Source organism: Lactuca sativa, chromosome 7 (assembly GCF_002870075.4).
Source record: "Lactuca sativa cultivar Salinas chromosome 7, Lsat_Salinas_v11, whole genome shotgun sequence".
In the NCBI taxonomy this organism is placed as follows: Eukaryota; Viridiplantae; Streptophyta; class Magnoliopsida; order Asterales; family Asteraceae; genus Lactuca; species Lactuca sativa.
The window spans coordinates 203,594,191-203,617,863 of NC_056629.2; the positions used below are offsets into that span (position 1 = coordinate 203,594,191).

General features: G+C 34.8%; 5 protein-coding genes and 2 pseudogenes across 5 annotated transcripts; 5 read left to right on the plus strand and 2 right to left on the minus strand.

Moving 5' to 3' along the window:
* The first annotated feature begins 17 nt into the window (after window positions 1-17).
* LOC128127435 (uncharacterized) lies at window positions 18-1,487 on the plus strand. The gene has a single exon (XM_052765907.1). It carries the CDS (start codon window positions 18-20, stop codon window positions 1,485-1,487), a length of 1,470 nt encoding a protein of 489 aa, XP_052621867.1.
* Window positions 1,488-4,076: 2,589 nt separating this feature from the next.
* LOC111892891 (uncharacterized) lies at window positions 4,077-4,568 on the plus strand. Its single transcript, XM_023888993.1, has one exon. It carries the CDS (start codon window positions 4,077-4,079, stop codon window positions 4,566-4,568), a length of 492 nt encoding a protein of 163 aa, XP_023744761.1.
* Window positions 4,569-4,682: 114 nt separating this feature from the next.
* On the plus strand, window positions 4,683-8,277 carry LOC111892477 (uncharacterized). The gene is made up of 6 exons (XM_052765908.1): window positions 4,683-6,799; window positions 7,137-7,344; window positions 7,476-7,731; window positions 7,799-7,883; window positions 7,964-8,097; window positions 8,192-8,277. Exons 1-6 carry the CDS (start codon window positions 4,683-4,685, stop codon window positions 8,275-8,277), a joined length of 2,886 nt encoding a protein of 961 aa, XP_052621868.1.
* Window positions 8,278-15,137: 6,860 nt separating this feature from the next.
* On the minus strand, window positions 15,138-16,479 carry LOC111892980 (putative pentatricopeptide repeat-containing protein At5g40405; annotated as a pseudogene).
* Window positions 16,480-16,841: 362 nt separating this feature from the next.
* LOC111893067 (pre-mRNA polyadenylation factor FIP1) lies at window positions 16,842-17,126 on the plus strand. Its single transcript, XM_023889174.2, has one exon. The coding sequence runs from the start codon at window positions 16,842-16,844 to the stop codon at window positions 17,124-17,126; it is 285 nt and encodes a 94-aa protein (XP_023744942.2).
* Window positions 17,127-20,967: 3,841 nt separating this feature from the next.
* LOC128127436 (putative pentatricopeptide repeat-containing protein At5g40405) lies at window positions 20,968-22,304 on the minus strand (annotated as a pseudogene).
* A 362-nt stretch (window positions 22,305-22,666) lies between these two features.
* On the plus strand, window positions 22,667-22,984 carry LOC111893161 (protein PELPK2). Its single transcript, XM_023889257.2, has one exon. It carries the CDS (start codon window positions 22,667-22,669, stop codon window positions 22,982-22,984), a length of 318 nt encoding a protein of 105 aa, XP_023745025.2.
* The last annotated feature ends 689 nt before the right edge of the window (window positions 22,985-23,673 follow it).

Sequence of the window (23,673 nt, forward strand, 5' to 3'; positions counted from 1 at the left end):
TTTTTGATCGATTTATTATGGCCCGACGACCGAAACGGCTATCTTCACCTGGTGCTTCATCCTCTGTTCCAAGAACTCGCAGGTCGCGCCATTCTCTCTTCTTTGCTGGCCTTCCTGACTATGTTGATTCGGGTGACTGTACGTGTGTTTGCGAATTTTGTGGTGCCTATTTCTGGTATGTTGAAAGGGCGCTCAAACTTTCTACGCCTGCTCATCCGAAGTATTATCATTGTTGTCGGGATGGTGATGTCGTTCTTCCTTATCCTTCGAGGTTTCATCCTGAATTTCTTGATTTGTATCAAAATGCTACATTTTTGAAAGACATTATCGCATATAATAGCATGTTTTCTATGACTTCATTTGGGGCGAATATAGATAAGTCTGTCAATGACAATCGGGGCCCTTATGTTTTCAAGATATCTGGTCAAATTTCTCATAGGATAGGATCGTTGTCCCCGGATCCTACAAAGGGCCCTAGATTTCTGCAACTTTATCTTTTTGATACAGAGAATGAGGTTCGGAATAGATTGAGGGCTTTTGGAGGTCCGACGGGAACGGATTTAGATCCTAATATTGTGCAGTATCTGGTTACATTCTTAGGGGCTAACAACGAGTATGTAAAAACGTTTAAAACAGCAAAGACCATGGCTGAGGAAAATAATTTAGAAAATTATAGTGTACGGCTGTTTAACAACGTTGTTGATCGTAGGTATGAATTCCCTTCCCCTGGATCCTTGGGATGTATAGTAACTGGTGATGACACTACCAGTATGACATATGACATTGTTGTATTTTCGCATTCGGGTCGGCCTCAACGCATTAGTAAATTGCATCCCTCTTATATGCCTTTACAATATCCACTTTTGTTTCCTTATGGTGAGGAGGGGTGGTCACCCCGTTTGAAGATGCGTAATCAGAGGGGAGTAAGTGCAAAAAGTCTCACTGTCAATATGTATTACGCGTACCATATACATGCCCGACATCAGATTTGGTCTCCAATTGTAAATGCCACTAGGCTTTTCCAGCAATATTTAGTTGATGCATATACGTGTATAGAGGAAGGCCGATTGGATTATATAACCAAACATCAATCAAACTTACGTTCCGATTATGTGAGTGGGCTTTATGATGCGCTATCAAAGGGGGACCGGGAAGCACGTGTTGTTGGTAAGCGTGTTTTTTTGCCTGCATCATTCACTGGTGGTCCCCGGTTTATGTATAGCCATTATCAGGATGCGCTTACGATCTGTAGAGTTTATGGCAATCCACAATATTTTATCACTTTCACATGTAATGTGAAGTGGCCAGAGATTACCCGCTATATGGAGACACATTCACAGAGAGATGTACACAGCAGAGCGGATATCATAGCCAGAATGTTCCATGTGAAAGTCCATGAGTTTATCGATTTCCTTAAGAAGGAAAAAACCTTTGGCGATGTTGATGCATGTACGTTTACATTTCTTTTCCTATATCTGCTAGCCTAATGATCGTTTGTATCAAATGTTACCCACAGTGTATAAAGGTCAATAACAAGCAAAAGTTTACAGACTTATGTCCTTTTCCATGCTACTGCTTTATTTGTCTGCCTATCCAATATGTTGGTTGTGGAAGTTAATACCTTCTTTATTTATAAGTCTTACTAAATTTATATTACTTCCAGTTTTGTCCCTATGCTATCTGTTTTGTTTTATATGCATCCCTACAACTGCTTTAACCGCATCAGATATGTTTTTTTTGTTTCCCATTTTACCCCTGCTATGTGATCTGATATTGCAGCTAATTAACTTATGTCCTTTTCCATGTTACTTCTTCATTTCTCCACCTATCCAATCCGTTGCTTCAGGAAATGAATACCTTTGTTATTTCTAAGTCTTTTACTAAATTTATATTAATTCCGGTTTTCGCCCTGTGCTATTCTTTATTTCTAAGTCTTTTACTAAATTTATATTAGTTCCACTTTTGTCCCTATGCTATCTGTTTTGTTTTATATGCATTCCTACAACTGCTTTAACTGCATCAGGTATGTTATTTACTTTCCCATTATACCCCCGCTATGTGATCTGATATTGCAGCTAATTAACTTATGTCCTTTTCCATGTTACTTCTTCATTTGTCCGCCTATCCAATGTTTTCCTTCCGGAAGTGAATGCCTTCGTTATTTCTAAGTCTTTTACCAGATTTATATTAATTCCACTTTTGCCCCTGTGCTATTCTTTATTTCTAAGTCCTTCACTAAATTTATACTACTTCCAGTTTCGTCCCTATGCTATCTGTTTTGTTTTATATGCATCCCTACAACTGCTTTAACCGCATCAGATATGTTATTTAGTTTCCCATTTTACCTCTGCTATGTGATCTGATATTGCAGCTAATTAACTTATGTCCTTTTCCATGTTACTTCTTCATTTGTCTGTCTATCGAATGTGTTGCTTCTGGAAGTGAATGTGTTGCTTCTGGAAGTGAATACCTTTGTTATTTCTAAGTCTTTTACTAAATTTATATTAATTCCGGTTTAGACCCTGTGCTATTCTTTATTTCTAAGTCTTTTAGTAAATTTATATTACTTCCAGTTTTGTCCCTATGCTATCTGTTTTGTTTTATATGCATCACTACAACCGCTTTAACCGCATCAGATATGTTATTTACTTTCCCGTTTGACCCCTGGTATGTGATCTTACATTGCAGCTATTTAACTTATGTTCTTTTCCATATTACTTCATCATTTGTCCGCCTATCCAATGTGTTGCTTCTGGAAGTGAATACCTTCGTTATTTCTAAGTCTTTTACTAAATTTATATTAATTCAGGTTTTGTCCCTGTCCTATCTGTATTGTTTTATATGCATGTGTACAACTGTTTTAACCGCATCAGATACGTTATTTATTTTCCGATTTTACCCCTGCTATGTAAACTGATATTGCAGCTACTTATCAAAATACTAATATCCTATTTCCCTTTTTCTGATTTAAGTCAGTAAAATTTATATTAATTCCACTTTTCCCTCTATGCTATCTGTTTTGTTTTATATGCATTCTTACAACTCATTTAACCACATCAACTATGTTATTTATTTTTCCATTCTACCCCTGCTATGTAACCTGGTATTGCAGGTAATTATCCAAATACTAATGTCCTATTTCTCTTTTTATGATTTCACTCTGTGTGAAATTGGTTAATTATACATTTGTATTATTAAGTTTTTTTATAAAATTCTTACCATTTCTTCTTTTGCTCCTATTTTAAGTGTTATATTGTATGCACATTTAACAGATTTATTTATTGAAATGAAATATGATAACAATTTTAACTATTTGCTGATTTTCCACACTGTTTACTTTCATCATTTGTGCAAATGTTATTTTCTTTACTTTTGTATAACCTTTGTAATTCTTAACTGTTTTACTGTATATAGACTATAACAAAAAACTTATTTAAATCTAATATCATAGTTATAACCCATTATTTTTTTTAAGCTTATGGTTTATCGTTGTTTTCTCCCTTTTTTAACTCTCTCAAAAACATAACATCTTCCATTTAAATAACTTATTTGCCAAATCTTGATTATTTGCTCTTTTGCCATTCTAACAAAGTATACAACTATATAAATTTTACCAGGTTTTTTATCATTATCTTTTGCCACCATTTGCCTTAATCACCGCATACTTCACTCTTACATGGATACACTACCAAAAATTATCTATAACGTTTTTGTTCCATTCGGGTTTATGTTTTTAAATTTACCTGTACCTAAACATCAGTCTTTCAAAAATTAAAATTTTCCCTTTATTAGTAGATCTTTTCTTTTTATCGCTCCGTATTCTAATTTAATATCTATTGCGTTTTTTTTTACAGTTCTTCTTACGACTTTCATAGTTATGTAAATAGAATTTTATTATTCATGCCTTTCCGAGCGGTCCTATGTGATCCTTATATTTGAAAAAAGTAACATCAGACAAATTCGTCATTATTGCAGATTTATATACTATCGAATTCCAAAAAAGGGGTCTACCGCACTGTCATACTTTGCTGTGGGTAAAGGCAGCTGACCGAATAAAAAACGCATCGGATGTCAACATGTACATAACAGCTGAGATGCCAGATCCAACAACAGATCCGGCACTACATCAGACAATCACAAGCTGCATGATTCATGGACCATGTGGACCACTAAATCCAAAAGCTCAGTGTATGAAGGACGGTAAATGTAGTAAAGGTTATCCTAAACCTTTTCTTCATGATACATTGTTCGATACTGAGGGATACGTTCGGTATAAACGAAACCCAAATTCACACCATATGACCCCATCCGGACAGGTTATAGATAACGGATACGTTGTTCCGTACAACAGAAGGCTTTCCTCACGATTTCAGGCACACATCAACGTCGAGTACTGCGGATGGAATATGATGATTAAATATCTCTTCAAATATATTTCTAAAGGGGCAGACCACGTCAGATATGCAATCCAAAAGGCAGAATCGCCCCACGCGTCCGCTTCCGTCACAGTGGATAGCCATCATAACACACGTGGAGGTTCAGCGGTTACTCCTGTGAACGAGGTGTAGAATTTTCTAGATGGTCGCTATATCTGTCCCCACGAAGCAACCTGGCGTATCCTAAACTTTCACATACATCATCGGTACCCGCCAGTTCAGATCCTGTCTGTACATGAGGAGAACATGCAACAATTATTATTCAAGGAGGACAGCACAATACCTCAAGTGCTGTCAAACCCATTCAGCTCTGTCACCACACTTCTAGGCTGGTTTCGCAACAACAGGAGGGATCCAAGTGGACATGAACTTACATATCTAGAATATCCAAAGTCTTACAAATGGGACAAGTCATCTAAATCCTGGGAGCCTAGGGTTGATGACTCCTCAAAGGTGCTTGGCCGACTTGTCTTTGTTCATCCAACATCTGGCGAGTTATTTTACCTACGAATGCTACTCTGTCACCAAAAGGGTTGCACATCTTTTGAAGACCTGCGGACCGTTTCTGGCACCATTTATCCTACGTATAGGGCTGCATGCAATGCATTAAAATTGATTGGTGATGATACGGAATGGTTATCTGCATTCACAGAGGCATCAATATGGGCGACCTCTGCACAACTTCGTTCCCTTTTCTGTCAACTATTGCTTTTTTGCGAAGTTAGCAGTCCACAATTGCTTTGGGAATGCGCATGCGATAAGATGAAAGATGACTACCTATATTCCATAAAAAGAGAAATGCCAGATAGGGGACTTAATTCTGTTACACACATAGTACATCAGCAACTGCTCAGCGATCTCGATCACACCTTACGCTCTTCCGTACCACCTAAGTCAATGGCGGCATTTGGTCTTCCAGTCCCTTCAAATGATATACATGGTATTTTGCAGAATCGTCTTCTACTTGAAGAAATGAGTTACGACAAAGAAGCTCTACAAAGAGAACATGATAATATGCTGCCAATGCTAAATTCTGAACAGTTGTCAGTTTACAATTTTGTCATCTCTTCAATTGAAAACAATGAACAAATACTGGTCTTTGTATATGGACATGGGGGTACTGGAAAAACCTTCCTTTGGAGAACAATTATCTCCCATATTAGATCCAAAGGGAAAATTGTGCTGGCCGTTGCTGCTTCTGGAATCGCGTCCCTTTTATTACCTTCTGGGAAAACGGCGCATTCAAGGTTCAAAATTCCTATTGACCTAACAGATAAGAAATCATGTGACATAAAAAAGAGAACATCCCTTGCCGATCTTTTACAGCGTACATCACTCATCATTTGGGATGAGGCACCAATGAGTGACAGAAGATGCTTTGAGTTTCTTGACCGCTCTCTTAGAGATGTCTTAGATTGTAATGAAAAGTTGTTTGGAGGCATATCAGTTCTACTAGGTGGTGATTTCCGACAAACCCTCCCAGTCCTACCAAGATCAACACGTTGGGAAATCATAGCCTCAACACTTCCATGTTCATACCTGTGGCGGTCTTTCACTGTTCACATCCTACACACGAACATGAGAGTTAATTCTTCTGAAAGACCCACCGGTTGTTCAATGTCCACGTCGGCTTTCACAGGTTGGTTGCTTCGTATTGGAAATGGACAGATGGGGATGCCTGACAATGACGACCCTCGGGACACAAGTTGGTTAGAAATCCCTGACTCTCTTCTAATAAAACCCGGAAATGACTCCCTAAATTCATTAATAAATTTTGTATATGGAGATGGTGTCCTTAATAATCCGACTGCGGTTGACCTTTCGGCAAGAGCTATAGTTACGCCGACAAATGATGTTGCAGACAACATAAATACAACGGTTTTGGGGATGGTGTCATCGGAGGAGAGAACCTATAAGAGTATAGACATTATCCAACCAATAGGCAAGCATACATCGGATTTTGAGGGCCTGTATCCAACCGAATACCTAAACCAACTCAATTTCCCTGGAATACCACCTCACGAACTTACACTAAAACTCCATTGTCCCATAATGTTGCTAAGAAACATAAACCAAAGAGAGGGTTCATGTAGTGGTACACGACTTATAGTGTCACAGTTGCTAACAAACATAATTGAAGCAACAATCATGACTGGCACCTTCATTGGCAAGCGCGTTTACATCCCCCGTATAAAGTTTATACATAAGTCAACAGATATGCCATTTACTTTCTCACGAAAACAATTTCCACTGAAAGTCTGCTACGTGATGACTATCAACAAAAGCCAAGGACAGTCACTACGTAGAATTGGTGTATATTTAGCACAACCTGTTTTCTCACACGGTCAACTCTATGTTGCCCTGTCACGAGCAACATCATCAGATTCCATAAAAATATTGATAGAAAATACAAACCCAATTCACCTGAATCGAACAAAAAATGTTGTTTTCATAGATCTATTGGAGAAAGTTAATTCACCTCAGGTCCATAGTATCACTACCAATCCCCTTTCCAACATTATCATACCTTTCATAGAGCGCTATCTAAATATATGTTTTTATTTTATTTTATTTTATTTTTTGTTTACTGAGTGACAAGTTTCAAACCTTCTTATACTGTTCATAAAACATTATCTAAAATTTTTTTATACTTTTATTATATGTATCTTTAATTATATTTATTTTTACATACCTGTACAGTATGCTTGCAGCATATCCTACATTTATATCCGAACATGACACTCATTTTGATATGTTTATTCGACATACAAAATACAGCCGACCAATGAGTAGCATTTCTGAGCTAAAGACGGATGGTATTGGAGGCCCATTACAAGTTAGAATAGTACGTAAATGGAGACACCACGTAAGGCGCTATGAAACCTGGTATCTGGTTGTCGACAGATTTGTAAGTCATCTTCAAATACAATTTTTTAACAACTATGTATCAATTTCTACATTAAACATACCATTCAAATATCATATACAAAGCCTTACATTATATCATTTTTCTTTCGTCAAAAGGGTGATGCCATATAGATTCTTGGTCAACGAACTAACCAGAGCTACATCGAATCTGTTCTCAACCTTTCGCACTGCTATACCATCTCGGATTATAGCTGCCCCATGTTAGACAAGTATCAGAAATTCCTACAAAATGACTTTTATATTGATGTCGGCCTTATGTCTGTGATAGAACAGATTCCGGACACACTGACAATACCGAAAAACTGGTTTCACTTTCTCTCAAAGCGACAACTCATAGACCTTGGAGACACACCATCTTATTACCCAGGTACGTACATCCTTTCCCACCTCATCAAATGCACACCCCTAACACAATTAAATTTAATTTTCCTTAGACTACATTGGTGTCCTCTCAAAAATCAGAGACTGCGTGAAAGTGGGTGGTGAGTCATATGTATTGCTGATTTTAACTGATGAAAGGTACGTATTTCATGTAACAAAATTTATTTTCGACTTCCGTTACACCGACCTAATACAAAACACATTATCAATACCATTAGTGGTAGTGAACTCGCGATCAATTTATGGAAAGAGTGCATAACCAATCCACAGAAATTCGATCGCAACTCCTTGCAGCCACCGCCAGCAACAACAGTTGTCGTTGTCACCAACTTAAAGCCTTCCATATCTAACGGTCCGATCTCCATACACAACATCATACACACACTATTCACAGCTGTCATGTATTCACCACAAACATTTGTAACACGTAAATTATTTATATATAGGGGCTCTGCGTCACGGTTCATCACATGCTACCCATGTCTATGTCAACCCGGACATACCAGAAACAACATCACTTATAAACCTGTAAGGCACCCATACAAACATTACACATCATGTCCAGTAAATTAACAACTGTATACTAATAACAACATGATACACAGGTCCCTTAAGACCAATGCCACCACTAGCAGGCACACCGTCTACCCTAGGTGACATGAGAAAGAAAACCAGATCTGAACTGCTGGTAACATTTCTTCATTGGTAACTCCTTTTATAAACAACAATAACTCCATAGATTTATTTCGAATAACTTTACAACGACAGGATAAGACATTTCTGGTGCGCGCATCAATCAAAGACATTCTCTTCCAAAATAGTTGGTACCAGACAACATGCACAATATGCAAAGATCCCATTTTCAGAAGGGGCGAAAATTGGTTTTGTAGCGCACATGGACATATCGACAAACCAAACTACATGTAATCATCTTTAAGAAAAATTTAACACATATAATGATTATACCACTACAATGCTAACAAATATATGTTGTGCACAGATACAAATTGTCTGTTATCATCACTGATGCAACAAACTCCATACAAGCAGCCATGTCGGAAACATCGTGTCGCAAACTACTCGGATCAAATCTTGACAAATTCATATCCGAGAACCCAATGACGAATCCAAACGTCCTGCCCGTAAACATAACTAACGAGAGAGGAAATACAAAAACAATGTCCATCCAAATGATAAGAGCTTCAACGTCAGAAAACATATGGTTCATAATAATTGACCATGACCCACAAACAAGAATGTCCGACACATCAATTCCAACAACACCAGCTCCAACCAAAACGACAAGGGTACGACAAAACAATACATCACCGGGATCATCTACAGACAATCAAAATGTTGCACGTCCTCTAACTTATGACCTTGCAGGTATATAAATGCTGCCATACATTTAATTAACATATCAAACAAAATTTTCCAAATGCGGTCTATTAATACTGGTTCAACATCTGGCAGGTGCTACCCCAAAAGACAGTGATAACCAGATAAAGAAATAAACAATATGGCGCTCAAGTAGATAACAAACTTTATATTATCCAACCTAATATCAACATCTTTTGTAATCTAACAATACCAACATCACCCCTACGTATGAAAACTTTGTCTAAGTTGTTATCTACCCATTTTTTTTACATCTCCTGTTCGTCTACATTTTACAAATCACATTACTAAAAAGAAAACATTTAACAAAATGACATCGATCAATAGGTTCTTCCAAAAAAAATTGCCATTCTAATACTCTAAATTTCACCTTTTAACATCTACTTCTCGCCCGCTTAAAAGGTTATACAGCATACACGGTTTATTTTCCATTAAGAGTAACGATATGCACACCATTTGACCCCCGCGTAGCGGGGGCATGCATCTAGTTATTAATTAGTAAAAGCTTATCTATTTGGTTATTTTTAAGTTCAATTATGAAGCTTTTTTAAAATATTAACCGTTATGTATAGTTAATTAATGTAATTTTATTTATTAGTTTATGTTAATACTTTATTTTTTAGACAAAATTATAAAAATAGTCCTTATGGTTCGTCAAATGTCACAAAGTCAGTCACTGTTAATTTTCATTAAGCAAATGGGCATTGTGGTTTGCAAAACATGCACAATGGCCATTTTACTAACTCCATTAGTATTCAGGTAATGACATTTTCGTCTTTTCAAGTATAAAATGACTGAATTCGTGACATTTGGTAAACCAGAATGGCCATTTTTGTAATTTATTTTAAAATAATATAAATGATAGAAAATAAGTTTTTTTTCTACTCAAAAGTTTGAGGCCATATGGGATTAATATTTTTTTGTGTTTCACCTTGCATGTTTTGACTTCCCGAATAATAACAATATTCAAACCATCCACAGCCGATCATACTTTCGAAGTAGGTATGAAAGAAGACTGTCATGAATCTAACTGTAGATTGTCTAAAGTGTCTTAGACATAACAAAAGTTTCTTGCAGTGTTCATCAGTGCTCCTGTAAGATTAGAGTATTGGATTAAACTCACGCTCACTTGGATCGCATCATGGATTTTATCACGAGTGATTAGTGTGACGATAATATCCTATATTATTGAAACCAAGACGTGTGAATTGTATTCTGTAATTCGGTTGCACATTGATAATATTTAAATGCACCAGTAACTTGGTGTTATAAAACATATTGTTGTGTGTGATTTGATGAGTAGGTACAAGCGAGCATTGAGTCCAAGTTTATTCGTTCCTTTTACCCAAAGTGGGATAAAAGCGATATATATGGGCCCCTCGATGATTTAGTGATGACACCCTAAGCGCTTGTCAGAGCCGGAACTAAGTTAATGCGTTCAATTATAGTGTGTTGTCAGTCGTCATAAATCGGAAATCGAAAGACAACACAAGAATAGAGAGTATGATTAAAATCCATGTCTCAGTTCATACGATATCTAGAATGGAGGAATATATGATCCCTTATCTAAAGTACACGTTTCTAATATGATCAGAGTTCGACAGCGGCTTTTGAAAACTACGGTTGCTGATCAGGTTCCGAAGTCATATGCAACTGATAGGATAAACTAAGGAGAAAGGAGATTAATTATGATTTATTACTATATTATATGGATAATATATTAAAAGAGAAATCATATTGTTTAATTAATATTAGTCAAGAATTAATAATAATTAATTTTGTGACTAAAAGAGATTAATTAAATAAAGGGGACTGATTGTGTAATTATAAGATAGTTGGATAAATGGACTAATGGACTCCATAGAAGTTGGAGTGGATGAAATCTCTAGGGAAACCCATAAGAATTCGTCCAAGGCCTCTAAAGAGGGAGTTCATGGGCTCCTTAGGGCCTAAGCAGTCAAATTAGGGTAATTTTATTTATTAGTTTATGTTAATAATTTATTTTTTAAACAAAATTATAAAAATAGTCCTTATGGTTTGTCAAATGTCACAAAGTCGGTCACTGTTAATTTTTATTATGCAAATGGGCATTGTGGTTTGCAAAACATGCACAGGTGGCCATTTTACTAACTCCGTTAGTATTCAGGTAGTGACATTTTCATCTTTTCAAGTATAAAATGACTGAATTCGTGACATTTGGTAAACCAGAATGACCATTTTTGTAACTTATTTTAAAATAATATAGATGATAGAAAATGAGTTTTTTTTATACTCAAAAGTTTGAGGCCATATGGGATTAATATTTTTCTTGTGTTTCACCTTGCATGTTTTGACTTCCTGAATAATAACATTATTCAAACCATCCACAGTCGATCATACTTTGGAAGTAGGTATGAAAGAAGATTGTCATGAATCTGACTGTAGATTGTCTAAAGTGTCTTAGACATAACAAAAGTTTGTTTCAGGGTTCATCAGTGCTCCTATAAGATTAGAGTATTGGATTAAACACATGCTCACTTAGATCGCATCATGGATTTTATAACGAGTGATTGGTGAGACGATAATATCCTATATTCTTGAAACCGAGACGTGTGAATTGTATTCTGTAATTCGGTTACACATTGATAATATGTAAACGCACCAGTAACTTGGTGTTACAAAACATATTGTTTTGTGTGATTTGATGAGTTGGTACAAGCGAGCATTGAGTCCAAGTTTATCCGTTCTTTTCCCCAAAGTGGGCTAAAAGCGATATATATGGGCCCCTCGATGATTTAGTGATGACACCCTAAGCGTTTGGCAGAGCCAGGACTAAGTAAGTGTGTTCAATTGTAGTGTGTTGTTAGTCGTCATAAATCGGAAATCAGGAAACAACACATGAACAGAGAGTATGATTAAAATACATGTCTCAGTTCATACGATATCTAGAATGGAATAATATATGATCCCTTATCTACAGGACAAGTTTCTGATATGATCAGAGTTTGACAACGGCTTTTGAAAGCTACGGTTGCTGATCAGGTTCCGAAGTTATATGCAACTGATAGGATGAACTAAGGAGAAAGATGATTAATTATGATTTATTAATATATTATATGGATAATATATTAAAAGAGAAATCATATTGTTTAATTAATATTAGTCAAGAATTAATAATAATTAATTTTGTGGCTAAAAGAGATTAAGTAAATAAAGGTGACTGATTGTGTAATTATAAAATAGTTGCATAAATGGGCTAATGGACTCCATAGAAGTTGGAGTGGATGAAATCTATGGGGAAACCCATAAGAATTCATCCAAGGCCTCTAAAGAGGGAGTTCATGGGCTCCTTAGGGCCTAAGCAGTCAAATTAGGGTTTCCCAATTCAAAACCCTAATATCCTACCAATATAAGGAACCCCTAAGGCCCCAAAAATGTGGTGAAGTAATCCAAAAGGGTTCTTGGATGTTTTTGGTGCTCCTCCTCCTTCTCCTAGGTCATCTGCTCATGGTGTTTGTGACTCCATTAGAGGTGCAACATTTGACGCACTAAGCTTTCAAAGGTCAAGATCAAAAGGAATTGAGATTGTTATTGCTACATAACAATCAATGTAAGATCTAAACTCTATTCTTTTGTCAATCTCGATTATTGTATGCTAGAATTAGGGTTTATGAGCGTTGGATGATTATTGTATGTTCATTAGACAAACTAGATCCAAAGATTTAGGATTTGCATGTACACCATAGGATTGATGTAGTGCTCAAAGCCCATCAGGTTTTGACCATACTCAAAAAGGTGAACTAATTAGAGTTTGTATGTGCCTTTGATGTTATCTAATTTTTTTTTTGACTATGCTCAATGTTATGGGGATCCAATGTAAAGGTGTGTTGGTTGGAGTCTATAACCAGTGATGGAGATAGAAGGTGAGGGGAAGGGGGAAAACTGTACAAGGCTTATGAACAAGACATGTGTACTACCATAAGCATATCTAGGTGGTTCCCGAGGTAGCCAAGGAAATTTTTTGGGGATAGCCTTTTACTTTGATCGTGGATCCGACACTCTGTATGTGTACTAAAAGTTGAAACATTTGTAACCACCCATGTGTAGATAATGAAATAAGTATTTCAAGGTAAGTTCATATAAGTAATATTATACAAAAACCCTAGATTTTATGCAATTCTTTTGTTACTAACTCCTAACTGGAAAAATATTTGTATTTTAATTTTTAAATTTATAACCTAACAGATTGATATGCCAAGCATTCAGTTACATATTTAAATGAAAAGTTGATGCATTTTTGAAGGAGTGCGTGAAGTTGTTATTATGTTTCCCATGCCTACAAGTTTGAAAGATATCAAACTACTTTAGTAGGTATATACATAGTGCTACTATTCATATTTGGATTATAACTTTTCAGCCTTTATAATTTAGTTCTTTCAATTAATTTCTCATGTATTCAGGAAGTTGCTATTATCCATATTTGGATTATACCTTTTCAGCTCTAATTTTGATGTTTGTGATATGATTTTAGGAAGCAAATATGGCAACCAACAACAAGTCTTGTATTTTGCAAGTTATATCTTCCATCTTCTTAAGTGTTTTTAAACATCAATTAAACACTATATATTTAAAGCATTTAATTTGGAACATAATAGCCTTAACTATACCTCTTTATGATGTTCATTGCTTTCTTAACATGTGCTTTTACTATATAAAACATTTACTTTTTTCGTTCTTTTTCAGCCACTACCATATGATTGATTGGTTTGTCACTAACATCAAAAGTCGATGGAAAAAGCATGTTTATGGTATTGAAATTTTCCATTTTTTTTAGTATAGCATTTTCATACAGTTTCTAATTATGGGAACATTTACTTAGGTCTTCACAACCACTACTTCTGATGTCCTTAAAGCAGTCCACTACTCTTTTTGAAATAATCAAAACGATAGTGCATGATTATTACAAATATATTATAAGAACAGAAACGAAAGCTTTGACAAATTGTGTAAATTGTACGTTGGTATTAATTGTTGCTAGTTTTTTTTAAGTTGAAAGTATGTTGCTAGTTTTTTATTCGATTTGAAAGTATGTTCTTATTAATAAAATGATACGGCTTGATGTTTAATTAGGTGTAAACAATGTTATTATTTCTTTGTTAATCTGGAATTTAATTTGTGACAATTGGGTAAGTATTAGTGGTAGATTCAACACCTAATAGACCATTTCTAATTACATTAGTAACAATGATTAAATATATATATATATAGAAAAATTGTTCATTTACAAATAATCAACAACGGATAAGCGACGACAATTAGCGACTGATCTTTGACAAAATGTAGTTAATCCAAAAGTTTTCCGCGATAGACCAATCACTTGTTCATATATGTACATAATTTGGGTCGTAACCTTGTAATAACAAGCGCTGAACATAATCCGGGTTAGTCCGATTCTAAACCGGTCCATAAATCGGGTCCCATCACTACTATTTTCAAACCTATTTAGGTGGTGACATGTGTCATTCAATTTAATTTAGATTAGATTGAGATTTTAAATCTGTACATTTGTCACAATCTTAAATAGATGGAATAAAAGGTAGGAGTATATTGAATTTCTCTGAAATAAATATAGTTGAGACAATTGTAAAGACCTGGTACCGTTTCGGTTTTATTAGATTCCTTTTGTGTGATCTAATGTGCTTCAACTGATTTTTTTTTATAATAAAAACAACTTTTTAATACCTTATATTACTTTTAAAAATTATTGAGCATTAAGTGGTACAAATTTATAAATTGATTTTTTTTAAAGAAATAGACTAAATGTTTTATAAAACTTACAAAAATGCATGGAAACTAAAAAATTACGAAAAAAATGCATTGAAATGGCAAGAACTAAAATACCCATTAAAATTGCAAGAATTACAAAAACATGCAATGAATGCATAAATATTTTTCAAAACGAAACCATTGTCAAAAAGTCAAAACAAAGTTAAATACCAGTTGAACATGTTCAACTTAACTACTATCGATAACGATAACAACAAGGATCTTCAGAACATCTTTTGACTTCATTTTATGCCTCACGCCATCAACCCCCTTTCAATTCTTGAAATCCGCAAAAACTTTCGACAACTCCACATACGCACCATCATTGTTAGCCTCTAATTCCACCATCTTTCTAGACGCAAGTTTAGCCATTTCCACATTTTTATAAATCTTGTTGGCATTTAGACAGTGCACCCCATGCTTCAGCAATCGATGCACATGGCATACTCTGGATGAAGCGTAACGCTTCATCCGAACGGCTCAATCAGCCGTATAAATCAACCATACATCCATAATGCTCTACTCTTTGGTCATAGATTCAGAATGCTTCCAACCTTCTTCAACAAGACCCGCTACACTACAAGCCTTTAAGATTGAAAGGAAAGTGACCTCATTTGGTGTGATGTTTTCTTGTTGCATAAGGGTAAAAAGGTCAAGATACTCTTTACCATAACCATGCATGGCTAGTCCTCCCATGCCACCACTCCATGTGTACAAATTCTTTTCTTTCATCACCCAAAAAAACATTCATTGCCGTGTTAATACCCCCACACTTTGCGTACATATGGACTAGTGCACTACCAAGAGTTGTGTTGATTTGTAGTTTTTTATACTTTATATATCTATATGCCCGTTGTCCCGCATCTAAAGCACTTAACCGAGTGCATGCAGATAATACATTAACCTTCAAACCTTTCATTTCCATTGCGTTAAACAGTTCGAGTCCGTTTAAAGGCTCCCCGAAACACACGTACCCTGCTTTCATTGCGTTCCAGGCAATCACATCTCGGTCAAACGTTATTTCAAACTGTTGGCGTGTGAATTTGATATCTCCTAACTTTGCACAGGCGACCACCATTGTTGTCTGAGTTACCAAATCTGGGTTGTTGATGCTAAAAAAACAAATCTTTTAAGTCCCTAAGAGACCCCATTTCAGCCTACAAATTAATCAACCCGCTTTGAACATGTGGGTCTTGATCCAAGGCGTATTTCAAAGCAGTCCCATGTACAGCCAAACCAAAATTCTTATCCACTAACTGTGCAGCAGAATTGATCAAGAACTTAAACAAGTAATTATCAGGTTTATGATTCGATTTTACAATTCTTTTATAGAAATCGAAGCTTTTTTCAGTAGTTGAGCTCTCTTGGAGTAAACTTTGATTAGAGAGTTTAAAGCAAAGACGGAGGGATTTTCACATTGGTCCAATAGTTGAACAGAATAATCCATATTTTGTGTGTGTTTGAGGGCCATTGATGCAGCAAATTTAGATACAAGATCTGGGCCGTTGAGGAAACCATTGACTTGCAATTGTGAGTGAATTTACTTTTTTTTTTTTTGTTTGTCATTAATTTCATAAAAGGAAAACTCTCGATATTATGTGGCAAAATAGCTTACCTAACATATACGAGGGTTAATAAACAATTTCTTGTTATCAGGAAGTTGTTTAACAACATTACATGCCTTGGATATCTTCATACCAACCAACCTAATGTAAGTCTCAACAAAACTCATGACACGTTAATTATTTATTGATCAATCATTATCACTGTGCATTACCTATATATACTTGGTCTCTTGTACATTATTTTTCACAGGTTAATCAACTTCATTAATCTTCGATAACCTCTCAGAGTCTTTTGACTTATCTTTAGCAACTCAAAAAAAATCCTACAATGGCTTCCACCTCCTACCTTTACATTTTTGCAATTGTGCTATTCTCAATTGCAACAAATGAGATGTGTTTTGCTTCCCGCAATTTGCTGCAAGCAACCACATTCCCGACACTGCCACAACCACAAATGCCCACCATCCCCACACTGCCACTACCACAAATACCCAGCATCCCTAACATGCCCAAACTTTCCTTTCCTCCATTGCCTTCTATGCCTACCATCCCTAACTTTCCAACAACTCTTCCCAATATTCCTTTCTTTGCTCCACCACCTTCCAAGAAGTAGATTGTACAACGATATCAAAAGAAAAGAAAAATACATTATAGAGCTCAGGCGATTTGATTGATCCGGAGATTATACTGTTTTTTATTTGATCGCATTCATGATATTTGTGGCTAGATTAAATTGTTGTCGAGTGCTATCATTCACATGTGTTTGTGTTTTGTGTAATTTGATATACTTTGTAATATATTTTTTCTATTAAGGTTGATGATTTCCATTACTTTACATCTCAAGTGTTTCCTCGTATACAAAATTAGGCAACATGTTTAATATATGTTAACATTACATAACAAACATTATTAAAACTAGACTTTATTAAAAACAATTATTTCATTTTACTTTTACTATAAAATACTGAAAATCTTATAATAAGCTTAAGTATATATTATAAAACAAATATATATTACAATCACATTAATCAATGGCTTCAATCAATGGTTTGAGTGAAAATAAAATAAAAATTTATTTTTAGATTTAATGATAACTTTTTAACTATTGTTATTATTAATTAGTAAAAGCTTATCTATTTGGTTATTTTTAAGTTCAATTATGAAGCTTTTTTAAAATATTAACCGTTATGTATAGTTAATTAATGTAATTTTATTTATTAGTTTATGTTAATACTTTATTTTTTAGACAAAATTATAAAAATAGTCCTTATGGTTCGTCAAATGTCACAAAGTCAGTCACTGTTAATTTTCATTAAGCAAATGGGCATTGTGGTTTGCAAAACATGCACAGATGGCCATTTTACTAACTCCGTTAGTATTCAAGTAATGACATTTTCGTCTTTTCAAGTATAAAATGACTGAATTCGTGACATTTGGTAAACCAGAATGGCCATTTTTGTAATTTATTTTAAAATAATATAAATGATAGAAAATAAGTTTTTTTTCTACTCAAAAGTTTGAGGCCATATGGGATTAATATTTTTTTTGTGTTTCACCTTGCATGTTTTGACTTCCCGAATAATAACACTATTCAAACCATCCACAGCCGATCATACTTTCAAAGTAGGTATGAAAGAAGACTGTCATGAATCTAACTGTAGATTGTCTACAGTGTCTTAGACATAACAAAAGTTTCTTGCAGTGTTCATCAGTGCTCCTGTAAGATTAGAGTATTGGATTAAACTCACGCTCACTTGGATCGCATCATGGATTTTATCACGAGTGATTAGTGTGACGATAATATCCTATATTATTGAAACCAAGACGTGTGAATTGTATTCTGTAATTCGGTTGCACATTGATAATATTTAAATGCACCAGTAACTTGGTGTTATAAAACATATTGTTGTGTGTGATTTGATGAGTAGGTACAAGCAAGCATTGAGTCCAAGTTTATCCGTTCCTTTTACCCAAAGTGGGATAAAAGCGATATACATATGGGCCCCTCGATGATTTAGTGATGACACCCTAAGCGCTTGTCAGAGCCGGGACTAAGTTGATGCGTTCAATTATAGTGTGTTGTCAGTCGTTATAAATCGGAAATCGGAAGACAACACAAGAATAGAGAGTATGATTAAAATCCATGTCTCAGTTCAAACGATATCTAGAATGGAGAAATATATGATCCCTTATCTAAAGTACACGTTTCTGATATGATCAGAGTTCGACAGCGGCTTTTGAAAACTACGGTTGCTGATCAGGTTCCGAAGTCATATGCAACTGATAGGATAAACTAAGGAGAAAGGAGATTAATTATGATTTATTAATATATTATATGGATAATATATTAAAAGAGAAATCATATTGTTTAATTAATATTAGTCAAGAATTAATAATAATTAATTTTGTGGCTAAAAGAGATTAATTAAATAAAGGGGACTGATTGTGTAATTATAAGATAGTTGGATAAATGGACTAATGGACTCCATAGAAGTTGGAGTGGATGAAATCTCTAGGGAAACCCATAAGAATTCGTCCAAGGCCTCTAAAGAGGGAGTTCATGGGCTCCTTAGGGCCTAAGCAGTCAAATTAGGGTTTCCTAGTTCAAAACCCAAATAGCCTACCAATATTAGGAACCCCTAAGGCCCCAAAAATGTGGTGAAGTAATCTATAATGGTTCTTGGACGTTTTTGATGCTCCGCCTCCTTCTCTTAGGTCATCTTGTTGCTCATGGTGTTTGTGACTCCATTATAGGTGCAATATTTGACGCACTAAGCTTTCAAAGGTCAAGATCAAAAGGAATTGAGATTGTTATTGCTACATAACAATCAATGTAAGATCTAAACTCTATTCTTTTGCCAATTTCGATTATTGTATGCTAGAATTAGGGTTTAGTAGCGTTGGATGATTATTGCATGTTCATTAGACAAACTAGATCCAAAGCTTTAGGGTTTGCATGTACACCATAGGATTGATGTAGTGCTCAATACCCATCAGGTTTTGACCATACTCAAAAAGGTGAACTAGGTAGAGTTTGTATGTGTCTTTGATGTTATCCAATTTTTGTTTTGACTATGCTCAATGTCATAGGGATCCAAACTAAAGGTGTGTTGGTTGGAGTCTATAACCAGTGATGGAGATAGAAGGTGAGGGGAAGGGGGGAAACTGTACAAGGCTTATGAACAAGACAGGTGTACTACCATAAGCATATCTAGGTGGTTCCCGAGGTAGCCAAGGAAAAATTTTGGGGATAGCCTTTTACTTTGATCTTGGATCCGCCACTCTCTATGTGTACCAAGAGTTGAAACATTTGTAACCACCCATGTGTAGATAATGAAATAAGTACTTCAAGGTAAGTTCATATAAGTAATATTATACAAAAACCCTAGATTTTATGCAATTCTTTTGTTACTAACTCCTAACTGGAAAAATATTTGTATTTTAATTCTTAAATTTATAACCTAACAGATGTATATGCCAAACATTCAGTTACATATTTAAAAAATACAAATTATGTTTTTATGTTATTATTAATTATTATTATTGTGCATTATTTTTAAACTAGTTATTACTATTAAAAAGTTATGAAAGATCATCCATTAGTTATTTTAAAACCATTAACAATTATTATTAGTAAATAATTCAAAAGTTACAATTCTATGTCTAGGTAGAAAACTTTATTTTTCATTGCACTTATGTGAGATCTTGTTATGTTTTATGGTTGACAAGATTTACATAATTAAAGGATGTTGTGTGAGAAGTAAAACTAGTGAACCATGTATGCAAGTTTTGTCAAGGGGAGTTCGTATACTATGTTCATATATGTACATAATTTGGGTCGTAACCTTGTAATAACAAGAGCTGAACATAATCTAGGTTAGTCGGATTCTAAACCGGTCCATAAATCGGGTCCCATCACTACTATCTTCATACCTATTTAGGTGGTGACATGTATCATTCAATTTAATTTAAATTAGATTGAGGTGTTAAATATGTACATTTGTCACAATCTTAAATAGGTAGGAATAAAAGGTAGGAGTATATTGAATTTCTCTGAAATAAATATAGTTGAGACAATTGTAAAGGCCTGGTACCGTTTCGGTTTTATTAGATTCCTTTTGTCTGATCTAATGTGCTTCAACTGATTTTTTTTATAATAAAAACAACTTTTTTAATACCTTATAATACTTTTAAAAATTATTGAGCATTAAGTGGTACAAATTTATAAGTTGATTTTTTTTAAAGAAATAAACTAAATGTTTTATAAAACTTACAAAAATGCATGGAAACTAAAAAATTATGAAAAAAAAAATGCATTGAAATGGCAAGAACTAAAATACCCATTAAAATTGCAAGAATTACAAAAACATGCAATGAATGCTTAAATATTTTTCAAAACGAAACCATTGTCAAAAAGTCAAAACAAAGTTAAATACCAGTTGAACATGTTCAACTTAACTACTATCGATAACGATAACAATAGGGATCTTCACAACACCTTTTGACTTCATTTTATGCCTCACGCCATCAACATCATTCAAATTCTTGAAATCCGCAAAAACATTCGACAACTCCACATACGCACCATCATTATTAGCCTCTAATTCCACCATCTTTCTAGACGCAAGTTTAGCCATTTCCACATTTTTATAAATCTTGTTGGCATTTAGACGGTGCACCCCATGCTTCAGCAATCGGTGCACATGTCATACTCTGGATGAAGCGTAATGATTCATCCGAACGGCTCAATCGGCCGTATAAATCAACCATACATCCATAATGCTCTACTCTTTGGTCATAGATTCAGAATGCTTCCAACCTTCTTCAACAAGACCCGCTACACTACAAGCCTTTAAGATTGAAAGGAAAGTGACCTCATTTGGTGTGATGTTTTCTTGTTGCATAAGGGTAAAAAGGTCAAGATACTCTTTACCATAACCATGCATGGCTAGTCCTCCCATGGCACCACTCCATGTGTACACATTCTTTTCATTCATCACCCCAAAAACATTCATTGCCGTGTTAATACCCCCACACTTTGCGTACATATGGACTAGTGCACTACCAAGAGTTGTGTTGATTTGTAGTTTTTATACTTTATATCTCGATATGCCCGTTGTCCCGCATCTAAAGCACTTAACCGAGTGCATGCAGATAACACATTAACCTTCAAACCTTTCATTTCCATTGCGTTAAACAGTTCGAATCCGTTTAAAGGCTCCCCGAAACGCACGTACCCTGCTTTCATTGCGTTCCAGGCAATCACATCTCGGTCGAGCGTTATTTCAAACTGTTGGCGTGTTAATTTGATATCTCCTAACTTTGCACAGGCGACCACCATTGTTGTCTGAGTTACCAAATCTGGGTTGTTGATGCTAAAAAACAGATCTTATAAGTCCCTAAGAGACCCCATTTCAGCGTACAAATTAATCAACCCGCTTTGAGCATGTGGGTCTTGATCCAAGGCGTATTTCAAAGCAGTCCCATGTACAGCCAAACCAAAATTCTTATCTACTAACTGTGCAGTAGACTTGATCAAGAACGTAAACAAGTAATTATCAGGTTTATGATTCGATTTTACACTTCTTTTATAGAAATCGAAGATTTTTTCAGTAGTTGAGCTCTTGGAGTAAACTCTGATTAGAGAGTTTAAATCAAAGACGGAGGGATTTTCACATTGGTCCAATAGTTGAACAGAATAATCGATATTTTGTGGGTGTTTGAGGGCCATTGATGCAGCAAATTTAGATACAAGATCTGGGCCGTTGAGGAAACCATTGACTAGAAATTGTGAGTGAATTTAATTTTGTTTTTTTTTGTCATTAATTTCTTAAAAGGAAAACTCTCGATATTATGTGGCAAAATAGCTTACCTAACATATAGGAGGATTAATAAACAATTTCTTGTTATCAGTAAGTTGTTTAACAACATTACATGCCTTGGATATCTTCATACCAACCAACCTAATTAATGCAAGTCTCAACAAAACTCATGACACGTGAATTATTTATTGATCAATCATTATCACTGTGCATTACCTATATATACTTGGTCCCTTGTACATTATTTTTCACAGGTTAATCAACTTCATTAATCTTCGATCACCTCTCAGAATCTTTTGACTCATCTTTAGCAACTCAAAAAAATCCTACAATGGCTTCCACCTCCTACCTTTACATTTTCGCAATTGCACTATTCTCAATTACAACAAATGAGATGTGTTTTGCTTCCCGCAATTTGCTGCAAGCAACCACATTCCCGACACTGCCACAACCACAGATACCAACAATCCCGACAATGCCACAGCCACAGATACCAACAATCCCGACAATGCCACAACCACAAATGCCCACCATCCCTAACATGCCCAAAGTTTCCTTGCCTCCATTGCCTTCTATGCCTACCATCCCTAACTTTCCAACAACTGTTCCCAATATTCCTTTCTTTGCTCCACCACCTTCCAAGAAGTAGATTGTACAACAATATCAAAAGAAAAGAAAATTCCATTATAGAGCTCAGGCGATTTGATTGATCCGGAGATTATAATGTTTTTTATTTGATCGGATTCATGATATTTGTGGCTAGATTAAATTGTTGTCGAGTGCTCTCATTCACATGTTTTTGTGTTTTGTGTAATTTGATATACTTTGTAATATATTTTTTCTATTACGGTTGATGATTTCCATTAATTTATATCTCAAGTGTTTCCTCGTATATAAAATTAGGCAACATGTTTGATATATATTAACATTACATAACAAAAATTATTAAAAATATATTTTATTAAAAACAATTATTTCATTTTTGGTTTACTATAAAATAATGAAAATCTTATAATAAGCTGAAGTATATATTATAAATCAAATATATATTACAATCACATTAATCAATGGCTTCAATCCATGGTTTGAGTGAAAATAAAATAAAATTTTATTTTTAGATTTAATGATAACTTTTTAACTATTGTTATTATTAATTAATAAAAGCTTATCTATTTGGTTATTTTTAAGTTCGATTATGAAACTTTTTTAAAATATTAACCATTATGTATAGTTAATTAATGTAGTTTTATTTATCAGTTTATGTTAATACTTTATTTTTTAGATAAAAATATAAAAAGGCAGCTGATTCGTACACAACAAATTTTTTCCATACATAAC

Excerpts from the sequence above, each read along its gene's own strand:
- LOC111893067 (XM_023889174.2), top strand. The coding sequence starts at position 16,842 with ATGGCTTCCACCTCCTACCTTTACATTTTTGCAATTGTGCTATTCTCA.
- LOC111893161 (XM_023889257.2), top strand. The coding sequence starts at position 22,667 with ATGGCTTCCACCTCCTACCTTTACATTTTCGCAATTGCACTATTCTCA.
- LOC128127435 (XM_052765907.1), top strand. The coding sequence starts at position 18 with ATGGCCCGACGACCGAAACGGCTATCTTCACCTGGTGCTTCATCCTCT.
- LOC111892477 (XM_052765908.1), top strand. The coding sequence starts at position 4,683 with ATGCAACAATTATTATTCAAGGAGGACAGCACAATACCTCAAGTGCTG. Across the intron at positions 7,345-7,475 it reads ATCTGGTTGTCGACAGATTT|ATTCTTGGTCAACGAACTAA; the intron begins GTAAGTCATCTT and ends GATGCCATATAG. Across the intron at positions 7,884-7,963 it reads CTGATTTTAACTGATGAAAG|TGGTAGTGAACTCGCGATCA; the intron begins GTACGTATTTCA and ends CAATACCATTAG.
- LOC111892891 (XM_023888993.1), top strand. The coding sequence starts at position 4,077 with ATGTACATAACAGCTGAGATGCCAGATCCAACAACAGATCCGGCACTA.